The sequence below is a fragment of the Hyperoodon ampullatus genome (genome assembly GCF_949752795.1).
Source record: "Hyperoodon ampullatus genome assembly, chromosome: 1".
Classification (NCBI taxonomy): domain Eukaryota; kingdom Metazoa; phylum Chordata; class Mammalia; order Artiodactyla; family Ziphiidae; genus Hyperoodon; species Hyperoodon ampullatus.
In genome coordinates, this window is record NC_136914.1 from 223,634,004 (window position 1) to 223,647,615 (window position 13,612).

Consider the following 13,612-nt stretch of genomic DNA (forward strand, 5'->3'; position numbering starts at 1 on the left):
TTGCTGGGAAAAGACGCCTTATCGACCAGCACCCGTGAAATGACATGATGTGAGCCATGAAGTTCTGCCCTACAGGCCATTCAAGAGGAGGCCCACGAGGCTATTGGTTGTAAAAGCATAACCACGTTCTGTAACAATCCATCCCTCTTCCGGCACTTTTCATTCTCTTTAAGCAGGTGCCCCGCCCCCCACGTACACCACGACTTCGCAGAGGCCAGCCTTCAGGCTGCCCGTCCGCACTTGCTTCTTGTTCCCAGTGCTTCCTTTCAGCAAACTCAGAGAGCAGACTTGGCCTAGGAAGTGCCGTAAAGATAAAATCACTGGGAAGGTCTCAAGGTATGAAAAAGAAGCCAGCATCATAACAAGTGCGTGTTTTCCTTCACTAGTGAAAATCTTCCTACGTTAGCACACCATTCTAGTTTGGGAGGGGTCCGTAGAGGTGTAGGGACACATCATAATCTGTAATCACTCCAAGTTGCATCTATTTCTACCTCCTCTGAATGCTGCAGTAATGCAACCGTCTTCCTTTTCTTCTGGGTGAATCAAGTCTAGCGTTTCAGAAAGGCATGAAATGAGGAAGAATGACATAATTTACTGAAAAGGAAAAGTCCCATCATTTAAACCTTTAAGATCTGAGAAGGGGATGTGGTATTAGAGGCGGGGACCCTACAAATCCACAAGCTACTGACACATTTCAGCTCCAACCCAGGGCCAACCCAGAGGGAAGACGTCCCCACACGGGACATCCCCACACGAGACCCATCTAACCGCGCCCGCTTTGCCCCGTGGCTTTACCACGCCCAGACGGAGCTGTAGGTGTGAATCAAAACCACGTGCTGGGATTGTAGGTTAATTCGTGATCTCTGAACAAGGCAGGGTCCGTGCCCACCACTTCTTAGGGAGGCGCTCAGGCCTCATGCCCTGTGCTCTGCAATCTGGGTGCTTCTCTCAGGGAAGCACGGTCCACGGAATTTCTTTCGGGAAGCTTCCACGGGTGCTCTGGCCAGAAAACCAGGGAGCTCTTTGCCCAGCTGTTTCCCAATACATATTTCAAGGTGCATCCCGACTCTCAGAACAGCTGGAAGCATCAGTACTTGCCCGGTTGAGGGGTTCATGATGCAGCCTCCTTTGTCGGCAGCGGTTCTGCAGCTACAGCCCCTCTCCAGAGTGTCATGGTTCATCCCGAAATTGTGTCCCAGCTCATGGGCCAGGGTCACAGCCGCACCAAGGGGACTGTCTGAATGGTCCTCAAAGAAAATACAAGAGCACAATGTATAGTTCACATCTTTTTGGCCTCTTTCCCAGCCACGCCCCTCCCCTCAGCCCTGCCCCCCAGATATTTATCTTTTATAAACATTTAATGGAGTCCAATCTCCTACAAGGAACCAAGATAGAGCCCCATTATATAGTTCAAACTTAAAAAAAATTTGATCCATTTCTTTCAACTAGTTTGGGGCCCCCTCTGCTGAGGAATGCATTCCTCATGAATACATGCAGGATTCCTTGTGTCTTTACATGAAATAATCAAGGCAATCATTTCTCTCTCCCTTCCTATAATCTCTCACGAGACACCATTCTATTGAATGAAGCAAAAAGTTGTCCTGTATCATAGGAAGAAGCAGCTCGTTCCTTCACGGGTAATGAAAGTACCGTTTTATCCTTGATTGAGACGATGCTGGTATAAAGTCATTAGGGGAAGCATACTTTGAACAGTCTAAATAAGATCTGAGCAATTGTTACTGAGTATGCCTCTTGCTGTCTACTTGGTAGAGAAGGATACTTGGAAAATTCGCAAGAATTCACCATAAAAGCTAATGACATTGAGTAATCTGTTTGAAGACGCATTGGGTTAAGATTGTAATCCAGTTATGCCTTACTCTTGCTGGCCCTTTGTTTTGTCAGGTAGACTTTGGAAATGGATGGAGGCATTCTGACTCTCTGATTTTTGCTCTTGGGAGTTCACTCAACCTTTTGCTTGGTTTTGGAAGGCAGGTTCTCCACCCACCAAGCACTGCTTGGCCACCCCTAACTTAGTGGAGTGCATGCATGGCTTGGCTAAAGAGATATTAGCAATTAATTTTTTAAATATCATTACTCAACTTTAACAAACTAAAATTAGTTGATTTGCAGAAATGGTGCCCATGATTGGTGTTTCTGCAACGGCCTGCACACCACAGAGTAATGAAGGTAACATTGAATCCTGCTTTGTGCTACCCAGGAAGGAGATAAGAGGCTACCCAAGAGGTTTCCAGGAAACAATGACACTGTGCTTTAGAGAATGCATTATTCCTGATACAGACAATCTTTGTGGGGCCTCTTGATATAGGTGTGTTCATATAAGATATAGGCTTGTTGGCGGTTACAGCTATAGATGCCTTTCTCACTGGCCCTCAGTCTAAGAAAAGAGTGGCATGTCAAGGAGCCAAGTTATTCTTAGAATAGATGAAATTCCTAATAAATTACTTTGTTTAGATTTGTTGTTCCTGTTGTAGGAAGCTTCACAAACATGTTTCAGGACATCGATTTTCTTCAATCTAAGAATACTGAGGGCTGAATTTAGCATGCTTTGGCACAAAAATTCAAGGAATTCATCCTTAAAAAATGACTCTTCATCAGATTCTTTTGTATCACTGAATATCTTGGTTTTGTCTTGAATTGCGTAATTGTTTCACATTCTTTCACGCATAGGTGATTATACACAGAGTGTCTCTTAAGAAACCCTGATAAACAGTTCATATTTCTAATAAGACAAAAACCTATTTCTTTATTTCTGGCATTATCTCCAAACCAAGACTATTTTAGTCCAGTTAGATACAAAGGCACGGCTTGAAGTGACTAAAATTAATGATCTGTTCTATCTTGGGAAAAATAGAGAAACATACAGAACTCAAGTTTTCAGTGTGATTAGGATTCCTGCTTCCATGGGTCGTATGTAACACCCATGAATTCAACTTTAGAGACACAACAGGAGAAAGTCTAGATGTTTTCGATCTGGTCAAGATATTGATTTTGTTGATCTCATGAATTTTATAGAAACTAAAGGAGCTGTGAGCTTTCAGCCTATGTGATGCTTCTCCTCTATGTGGAGTAAACAAAGAGTGAGCCTAAGGATGATATTCACTGCTGGCCGGCCCATCAAGCATATTTCTTATTGATTAACTTTGGTCTTGACTTGATTCCTACCGCAGTATATACATCTGCTTCTATTTCTCCACATTCATTTTTATCTTTTTTTTTTCTTTAAATAGGCTTCCCTGTCTCCTTTTAAAGAAGGAATCTTGACCAAATGCTTGCATGGAAACAGAATAAAGGACGTGAACTTAAAAAAGTTGCTTAATACCATCAGATCGGTTATAAGAACCTCTGAACACTCCACAGCTGCAGAACCTGCCATACTTAGAAGGAATTCAGTTTCAGCTCTAAAAAATATTTACGCCAATTTTAAGTGGCAAAGTCAGTAGCGATGGACCATGGAACCATGAAACAGAAAATGATTCCCTCTTAAAACTTTACAGGCTGCTCTGTAAAAAGACCGTTGGGATCTGACTTGAAATGAACCTGGCACCAACAAAACCTAAACTTTCCAGTGACTTCCATGGTGGAGATCACTGGAAGGCTTCCAGGTTCAAAGGAAACCAGAGGGCAGCCCGTTGAAGCCAGAAGTCCACTGGGTGGGTGCCATCCCTCCAGACAGCCTCCTCAGCCTACACGTTTAGTGAATGTTTATGTTAATTACCAGCGCCACCCAGAGAAGAGGAAAATATTCACTGTGGATATTCACAAGAAGATTAGGCTGGGCAGTATGTGGAGAGCAAATAAAAGTCAGCAGAACGTTACTGCTTCAGCCCTTTAATACAATGGAATATTCACAAATGTTCTGTTTGAAAAATGTGGAGGAATTCATGGTTTCTTGGAAGGGCAAGCTTCTGTTTGTTTAATAGAGATGGTGGAATGGTCTCCGAGGACACTCCCTATCTGAGGGCTGGTGCAAAGGGGACACTATGTTTTCCCATCAGGGACAGTGACAGCATGGGGTGAAAACTTTTCCTTTAGTTACCTGATGAAGGGGAACCTGTCAAAGTCACCTCCCTCTTAAATTCATAAGAAACAAGTCCCCAGTAGTCTCCCCATTCTATTTCCTTTTACAGACATATATACTATGACAAAATGATCCTTGTAAAGCAATAAACCTAGGTCTCTGCCTTCCAAGAATAAGGTTAGTATAAAGACAAATTGGACACTGGCTAGGAGGTATGTCAAGCATTTGCAGTGGTAAATAGTTAAAAACCTCAGACTTTTGGCTATCGTGCCTGGAGGGAGAACCATCAGAAAGCCATTCTAACGGCAATATTTGGTGAGATCACAGCCCATCCCAGAAGCTGAGTGATGAGGGGAACCCCAGTGACCTGGCTCATCCCAATGCTGGGAGGAATTCCTGGATGGAGACGGGTGGATCAAAATCCCACTTGAAACTTTTTCTCCGCAAAAGGTGTAGACTGGCTTCCACTGAGCTGTTTTTACACACTCAGCCTTCCTGTGTGCAGCTTGATGTGTTTTATAAACAGTCCCTAGAGTACTGTCGGGTATGGAAGATCATAAGCAGAGCTAGAAAAAGGGTAGAATTATATATAAGAAGCATTAAAGAAAAGGACCTAATTTTACAAAGTCTGATGAAAGTAGAGATTTCCTGGGAAATCATCAAGAGAATTAGGTCTGGACATCACTGTGGGATTCTTGCTGCTCCTGGCTTACCATGACGATGCCCCCGGACTGTTCTGCTGTGCACATGCTCATGATGGGCGCCATGCCGATGGTGGTCCCTTGGAAATAAACTCCACTAGAAAGAAAAGAAAGGACTTTCTTAAATCAGTATAAGGACATTTTCTAATATTTGAAATTCGGTTGGACATTCCTAATTCCAACAGGAAACTACACAAGCATACGCAAAGACGAAAATAGCTGCATGAGAGTATGTTTACAGGTGATCTTTATCTTTGGTTCTTCTAAAATTTATCTTCCAGTTCACCGTCGTCTCCTAATCCTTTCAGATTTTTGTTTTCAAGACTCGGGACAACAACTAGTCGCGACTTATATATTTATAAGTTGTATCCTGCTATTTTCTAATGAACTGGGTGGGGAGCTGTTCCTTTTAAACAATGTCTGCTGATATTAGGGCTGAAAAGAGTCACAGAGAATCACTGTTAACAAATGAAAGGCATTAGATGCTTGACTAGATTTTCTGTTGCAGCTGAATTTTGCTTTCTTGGGTAACATTACAATTAGGCCAGAAACCCAAACTCTTCCAAAATATCCTGCTAATATAGCTTGCAAAAGTGAGATTGGCAGAAAAATGATTGACCCTCTGGAGTTAGTGTAGAAGTTAGCACCCACAAAGCCTTGGCAGCCCAGGAGGAAGCTTCCGGAAGGGGAGCTCATGGGTTAGGTGTGGCTTTTCCCCTATATGGAATCTTAATCAATGAGTAATGACATCAAGGCCTCTTTAATGCAATGCTATTAATTCCAACCTCATGCATTAAAAATTAAAAACTGTATTTGCTGAATCTCCTTTAAGGGAAAAAATGACTTACCCATGTTATCTTGGCCATGTACATATATAGATATTCACATATTATTTGAAAAGTTATATATTTAGCAGTGCTCAATTGGATGAAATGGGATAAGTATATACAAAATATAACCTCACCTATGTATGTATGTATGTATCCAATCATCCATCTATCCGTCCAGCCAACCAGCCATGCTATTACATGCATATGTACAGTAGTAGTGATTGCAGCTTTTATATTTACATCTATATAGACCGTTTTAACAGATACAATTATACCTATATATATAAAAATAAGGTTATATAAGAGGCTAATTTACTTCCAGATGTTCAAGTTGGACAGACTCCATCTGGGGGAAAAAAAATCAAAACAAAACACTCTGACTCTATTTTTAGTAGTTCAGGATTAATCAATGCATAAAATATGAGGCAACCACAAATATCCAGGGTGGAAAAAAAAACAACCCTATGAAATGGCCAAAGTAAATTATCAGGGAATGCCAACAGCCTCAGTTCAGATGAAGGCCTTTTCGAAAGTTACGGTAGGACTGCTTTTCAGCTTCCCATAAATGTTCAGTAAACTAGATCCAATTTGTCAAAGAAAAGTGTCTCTGACCCTAAAGCTTTCAATTCAGTGATATGAGCTACATGAGAACATAATAATGGCACAGACTGTTTAAGAATTTTAATAAAAATCTGTTCAGTTTAGGAAAAACCTACTCCATACCAACTTAGACTATGACATTTTTTGTTTAAATATAAAGGTGTCTGTAACATGTTACCAAGGTATTATACTATATCATAGGTGTGCTTTCCCTCATTTTATTATCTTCACGACCCGTATCACGCTCTGAAATGTCTTTGTTTATTATTGTCTTCTCCCAGTAAACTGGAGACTCCCAAAAGTGGGGAGGTTTACAGTGTTGGTCACCATTATGTTCAAAGCCCCTAAAACATGTTTTGTTCCTCGTTTGTGCTCAATACACATTGAGTGAACAACAGAACATAAGGTTGATCTGCGACACTGCTGGTATTCTCTGATCCAGAAAACCAAGAGTAACAGCAAAACAGGAGGAATAAAGATTTTCTTTCTCTGGGCAGCTGACAATGATCACCCTAATGTACTGCCTTCAGATCTTGCATAAATATTTTTCACTAATAATGACAGAAAATGAGCTTTTAAAAAATATACTACTCAGGACAACTTTATATCAAGACTAAGCCTAGAGGGAGGGATAAATTGGGAGTTAGGCATTGACATATACACACAACTATGTATAAAACAGATAACCCACAAGGACCTACTGTATAGCACAGGGAACTCTGCTCAGTATTCTGTAATAACTTAAATGGGAAAAGAATTCAAAAAGGAATAGATACCCGTATATGTATAACGGCATCGCTTTGCTGTACACCTGACACTAACACAACATTGTTAATCAACTACACTCCGATATAAAATAAAAATTGAAAAAATAAGAAATGAAAAGGTCAATAAACAAATAAAAACATGAGAGAAAAACATGAAAAAAAAGAAAAGTATTTGTGAATATCAAAATGTTATTTCGGGGCTTCCCTGGTGGCGCAGTGGTTGAGAGTCTGCCTGCCGATGCAGGAGATGCGGGTTCGTGCCCCGGTCCGGGAAGATCCCACATGCCGCGGAGTGGCTGGGCCCGTGAGCCATGGCCGCTGAGCCTGCGCGTCCGGAGCCTGTGCTCCGCAACGGGAGAGGCCACAACAGTGAGAGGCCCGCGTACCGCAAAAAAAAAAAAAAGTTATTTCGATTGTCTTTATGACACATATAATCTGTAAATTAAATTTGAGAAGTTATAATAAAAACCTTCATGGATTAATAGTATTAAAAAAAAAAAAGACTTGGGACTTCCCTGGCTGTCCAGTGGTTAAGACTCCACGCTTCCACTGCAGGGGGCGCGGGTTCAATGCCTGGCCGGGGATTGAACTAAGATCCCGCATGCTGTGCGGTGCCGCCAAAAAAGAGAAAAAAAAAAAAAGACTAAGCCTAGAAGCAGTTGCATAGAGGAAATGTCCAGGTGTTAGATGAAGGAAATAAGACATCAGCCAGAGGGATAGTTTTCCCAGGGTATGCAAAGAAAGACTTTTCCAACAGCCCCCAATTTCCATCGAGATGGCCCCTCCCCTACCCCCACCCCGCCCCCGCAGTGTGGGCTGAGAAGCCCCCTTTGCCCCTGGTCCAGTCAGTGTGTTCTGCTGAACGATGTGCAGCTTCATGGACTGTCAGGTGAGGCTAAGAGGGAGCACAGGTGTGCTGAGATCACTCTTTTATTTTAAGCAAAGGAGAGACAACAGATGCCTTACCTGATAAGCTGTGCGTTGTCATGGGATTTGCGAGGTAGAAGCTTCATCTTTCTCCAATCCAGAAACTCGTGGAGGCTCGTGAATGGGTCCTGACTTATGGAGCATTTGTCGATGTCATTCCACACCTCTACGCCCACCAACACGATTCGAATATTCAGCGGTCTGTAAAACTGAGGGAGACAGAAGACAGGCATCCCTGGGGGATCATGTTAATGAGAACTTACCATGCCGAGTAGAACAGGTTGGCAAGTTCTGAACTTCATTGCCGTGACATGAAAAAGCTCTCTGTGTTCCCTTGTTCCTGTGGCATTAGAACTGGAGGAATATTTTCAGTGTCTGATGCAAGGTGATGTGCTAACTGGGTTCTCAAATGTGGTTGACCAATTAGATGTTAGAGTTGCCAGCCTTTTTGATGTCTGCCCTTATTTGTAGGGAAGCACACATTTCAACCGATTCACTGGTGATTTGAAATGGGCATATAGATGTGTTATTATTGCTAAAGTCGTTACATTACAGCTAAAGACTGCCAGTTCATATCTACTGCAAGAAAAACAGTAAGTGAATTAGGATCTTTCAGACACTCTGCCAAGTGCAGTAATTTGTTCATTTTAAGAGAAACGTTCTACCTGTGAGTTACTGAAAACGAATCTGTATTCATTTTTCAGCAAAAAATCAGATTTTGCTGACCCTGTCATATTCTGTCACCTATAACGGACCCAGAAGGTTTTAATTGAGTGAACAGATCAACATCTTTCAGGGTGATAAAGGCATGCACAGAACCCTTCTCCAGGAACTTTGAGGACCATTCTTCCCACAGCCAGTTCACCAACAGCGTCATGGGAAAGATCTGGTAAAGGAAATTCCTCTTTTTTCAGGCATACCACTCACTTCAAGTCTTCTTGCTTTTCTGCTCCCCCATCCCCCATCTTTCTGTGTCCTGACTTCAACCTACAGCCCTTTCTCCACAAACAGATCATCTTGGGTTGGAAGCAGGTAGAGCAACTCTTCCAATGTCTATGGGATAGTTTTGTCCCAGACGAGTTTACTAGGGCAGGATGAGGGTCAGGGTAGAGGTGAGAACTCCCCATTGCCCCCGACTACCTTGCTACCCCCATGGTATCACACAGACACGGAGACGGCTCTTTGCTCAGGGTCCAAGGGGGTAAGGAAGTGGGAATCATCTGGCTGGCTGTACAATCTTTCAAAGCCTGCAATGTGTAAGGCAGTGCACAATGAGAACATCCTCATTTTCTGATACTCCAGGCAGCCAAGGAGAAAGATGTGGCAGCTAAAGTCAAGCTCCAGATGGGAGCAGGTCCTATTCTTAGTTGCTAGAAGCCTCTGAGCCAACAAATAACAAAAAATCACAGAAGCTCCGCATCTGATAGTTAAGCCCCATTCCAATGTGCTGAGCTCAAGGGCAATAAACTCCACGAGGCTCAGCACTGACCCCGGGTTCTGACCCACAAAAGGCAGGTTCATCTTTTCCCTTGCTGATCTCTCCCTAGTCATCTGGTGAGCATTAGGTTAGCAGAAGAATGTGACTGAAGCACAAACTACATCACAGAGTCTAAACTGATCACAGCGGTCCAAGTTGGTTTCAAGCAGATAACAATTATGGGCATTACATTAATAAGTTAATGAGACAATTATACGACCTAAATGCTGCCTTACAGCTTGTTTTTAATCAAGAATTGCTTGGCCTGTGGTATCCACTTGCGAGCTCCCAGCCCAGGCTTTCCAGGCAAAATCAAGGTCCTGGCCCCATCTGGACTCTGAACGCACATGCCTGGCTGCTGTGCTTCGCTGGAGAGCTTACGCTTTCGGCTGTGTTACAGACAACAGTGATCAGAAGGCAGAAACGCAGGCGATCCGGTGCTGACGTCCACACCGGCCTGCCAAGTGACACCCTCAGGGTCAGATGCCCTGTGTGGGCTGCAGGGTCGTCATCTGTGCTGGGGACACTATGTTTGCCTCTGGAGAGTGTCATACGGAAGTGGTCACTAAGGTGTGTCAAGGTCTGACTGTCATCATTTCTCAGAGCTGGCCTGGGGGCTTACTAATCAAGGGTCTTTTCATAATAATAATGGGTTGTAGTTTCCCTTTATTAGCCCTCTCAAATCACAGAACAGATTTCCTATCTAGAAGCATACAATACAGTCTCTCCTCTCAAAACTGGTGCTATTGATTAACTGTCGCATATGCTAAACTCACACGTCATCACAGCAGTCCCCTTGCTGCCTGTTGGGATGCTCTTCCCAGGGCTCTGCTGATGGCTTCCTTTTGGTTCTTCCTAATCACAATGACCACAGCTAACACTGAACGAGCATTTCCACCGTCCTAGGCACAGTGCCACGTGCTTCCCAGGCCGTCTCTCAGTCCTCACAACACTCTGCGAGTTAAGAACTATTATTATTTCCACGTTATGGTCAAGGACATTGAGACAAGGAGGGACCAGGTAGACCACTCGAGACATGACTGGCAAAGCCGGGTTTAAGCACAGGCAGGCTGGTGCCCAGGTTCTAAACCACTAAGTAACCCAGGTAAGGGCAAGTACTGAGATTCCCTTCCAAGATGATCCATTGCGACCCCAGGCCCAGACAGAAGTACAACTGGAGCTTGGCAGCTGCCTGCCTGGCCTATGGATCCCAGGATGCATGTGGACACCGTCCAAGGCCAGCTGAATTGACTCACCCGTTAACATAGCCGCGGCAAGTATCCGGCTGCATGCTAGGCTTGGCACTGGTACCAAGAGCAAGGATTAGGATACCCTTGCCCTTGGCTCCCAGATGCTCAGAGGTCAGCAAGAGGCTCAAGGCAGGGGATACTTAGCCATTATTCCAGTCAATGCCAATCGAGTGAACTGCCAAGAAGGGTGCAAACAGGAAGTTCAGGGGATGCTGGGCTTGAGGGCTCAAAGAAGGCTTTCTAGAAGAAGCGGATCTGAGAAAACATGGGTAGGATTACAGGGAGGTCTGCTGGGGTCCAACACAGGAATGTGCACCCCTCAGGCAACTGGCTTGAGAAGGGGGTGCGGGGATGAGGACTCACACAAGAGGGAAAATACCTGAAGTTAAATGCACGGAAGATGAGTCCTTCAGAAGTAGGTCACAGAGGTGCAGCCTGAACGGATGCGCAGCTCTTGCTAACTTCGTCATGAGTAAGAAGTAGGACAGATTGGAGGGGAGAAGCCAGAGAGGCTATCGCTTCACTGGGCAGCCACACACCCCGCAGCTCCCGCCCTGCAGTATAACTGGGGCCTGGGGGAATGTCTGACTTCCCATGTCAAGGGTTTGTCTGCCAGTACAGCATCGGACACATGCTCCGTGTTTCACACACAGGGGAATTGCCTGAACATTTCTGAATGTCACCTCTGTCCCTAAATCACTTCTCGGACTCTCAGTCCGGGATGTGCTTCTCCGTCTTCCCTTCAAGCCAGTGCAGCCGGCCAAGCAGTTATTAGTTAAGAATAGCTAAGAAGAGCCAAGATTTCTGCAAATGAGGAAGTTGCCACTGGAACAGTCATTGTTTTTTCAGCCAAGATGCTCCCACTTGGAGTTGCAAAACTAAACTCTGGCATACTTGCGAGAGCCCAGGGCCCATCAGTTAGCAGACTTGGGTGAACAGAACATCCCAAGGAGCCTGGGTACCCCAGTGGGTCTTCAGGGTCTGCTGGGGACAGACACATAAGTGCGCTCAGCAATTCAGCTTTCTCCTTGCCAGAAACGCAAGAACAGGCAGGCTGGTGAACTCCACGGAGTCTGTCAGGACTTTGCTCCGATATATTGTTCTTTAATTACCAGGGCAGATTATTAACAAACCCCCAGTTGCTCATTTCTGGTTTTGCAAACTGAAGCAAGATATAATACAGAATAATATGTAAAGAAACGCAAACATGGAAGACCAAGCACATCACCTTAAGATAGGATTTCAGCAATTACCAGCCCGAGATTAATACTGTTCATGGTTTCCGTTTACTTCCAAGGCCTAAGAAGTACTTGAATTCTTTGTTTTCATCTGGATGTTGTCCCATCTCACTGGAGGCGTCTGGAATGTACTTGCCCAAGGCCCCACCCAGGCCAATCAAACCAGAGTCCCTGCACTGAGACTTGGAATCAGCATTTTGAAAGCAAACATATAGACAAACACACACACACAAACAAACAAACAAACCTTTCCAGGGCATTCTAATGCCCAGCCCAGACTGAGAACCATGTCTGACTCCTACGGTCTCTGGCATATCCTCTGGGATCCATCCCTCACCCTCCCTGCCAGGAGGACTTGCCATTTACAAAAATTGTCCTGCATCCACTTGTCTTTAGGATAAGTTTAATTTAGGATAAGTTTAATTTTCAAAAGGTAGCTATTCAAAATATATCAGCAAGCATGGGCTGCCTAGGAGTCTGACCTGCCTAAAAGTTCTGGTGGACGAGGATGGTATCATCTCAGGGTGCCATCAGCCATCTGTGTTTTTTCCCTCTTTCAGAAAGTTCCATCCAGCCATAGCCTCTCTCCGAGCACCAGGCCCTGATCTCTGACTGCTCAGGGTACCCCAGGAGACTCCCGCTCTCGCTTCTTTGGGTACGAAGCCTCTTTCACCTGTCATCCCAAACTTGGGCTCATTGGGACCCCTGCTCATCTCAGCCTCTGCTTCTGCTCAGTCAAGGAGGGCTGGGATCCACAGTCAGCAGGTAGAGTCAAGGTCAAAAACTCCTGCAGAGGAGACCAGGGCTTATTCCTGGTGCTGCCTTTCAATGCTGTTTGAACATGTGCTGATTACTTAACTAGCCTCTGCAAACCTCCGCTATGAAGATGGGAATACTGGTATCCACCCAGGAGTGTCTGCAAAGCACTTAGAGCCTGGCACGTAGCAACTGCTCAATACATTTATTAGGAACCATCCCTTCAAATGTCTCTAAATCCTCGTCTTTCTCACATATCCCCACTTCCCCAGCCCCGGGTCAGATCTTTGTAATTTCTGTACAATAGACGCCTACCAGCTGTATTTGGTTTTGGTAACTCCATCCTCCACACTAACTGCAGGCACAGCTGTGTGTGATGCTGTGTGTCTCTCCTGCTTAAAAGCATTCACCTTGCTCTCCACTGATGGCAGAATAAAATCCCGATGGGTCTAAGATGGCTCCGCAGGGCATTCAGGTCCCTGCCACTGAATCCCCTGCAGCTTCGTCTGCTCCTGCCCTAGCTGTGCACACACACACACACACACACACACACACACACACACACACACACTGCTTAGTTAGATGGAGTTACTCGCCATGTCCAGGCTCGTGGGCAGCCAGCCAGGCCCTCCCCGCCTGTGCTCCTGGTGAAACTTTACTCACCTTGCAAAATCGCCTCCCTGCAAAGCCTCCCTGACCCCCAGGAAGAAGTAGGTGATTCTCCTCTGCATCCCCATAGCACCTGATTGACAGCATCGACCTGGCTCCCATCACGCTGCTCCATGCTAAGTGGCTTATGGATCTGCTTCTCTACGAAGCTGTGACCTCCCTGGACAGATGGACCACATCTGATACATTCTGAATTCTTGACGCACACTGCTCGGTACTGCCCATAAGTCCTCGTAGAATGGAGTTGAATCTCTGGAAGGCTTTTGTTTTCATTTTCCCGAAAACTTTGAAAACTCACTTTAAATATTATATAATAGGATTGTTTGGAAACAGAGCTACCGTGAAGCATCCACAAACT

At 44.7% G+C, this 13,612-nt stretch overlaps 1 protein-coding gene across 1 annotated transcript in view; it reads right to left on the reverse strand.

Moving 5' to 3' along the window:
- Positions 1-13,612, reverse strand: part of ADAM12 (ADAM metallopeptidase domain 12) — a gene marked incomplete at its 5' end in the record, with an annotated part of 390,130 nt that overhangs the window by 77,898 nt on the left and 298,620 nt on the right. Inside the window, 3 exons of the mRNA XM_079699713.1 lie at positions 1,099-1,247; positions 4,753-4,837; positions 7,904-8,073. Coding sequence (XP_079555839.1) covers positions 1,099-1,247; positions 4,753-4,837; positions 7,904-8,073 — 404 coding nt within the window. The remainder of the gene's footprint in view (positions 1-1,098; positions 1,248-4,752; positions 4,838-7,903; positions 8,074-13,612) is intronic.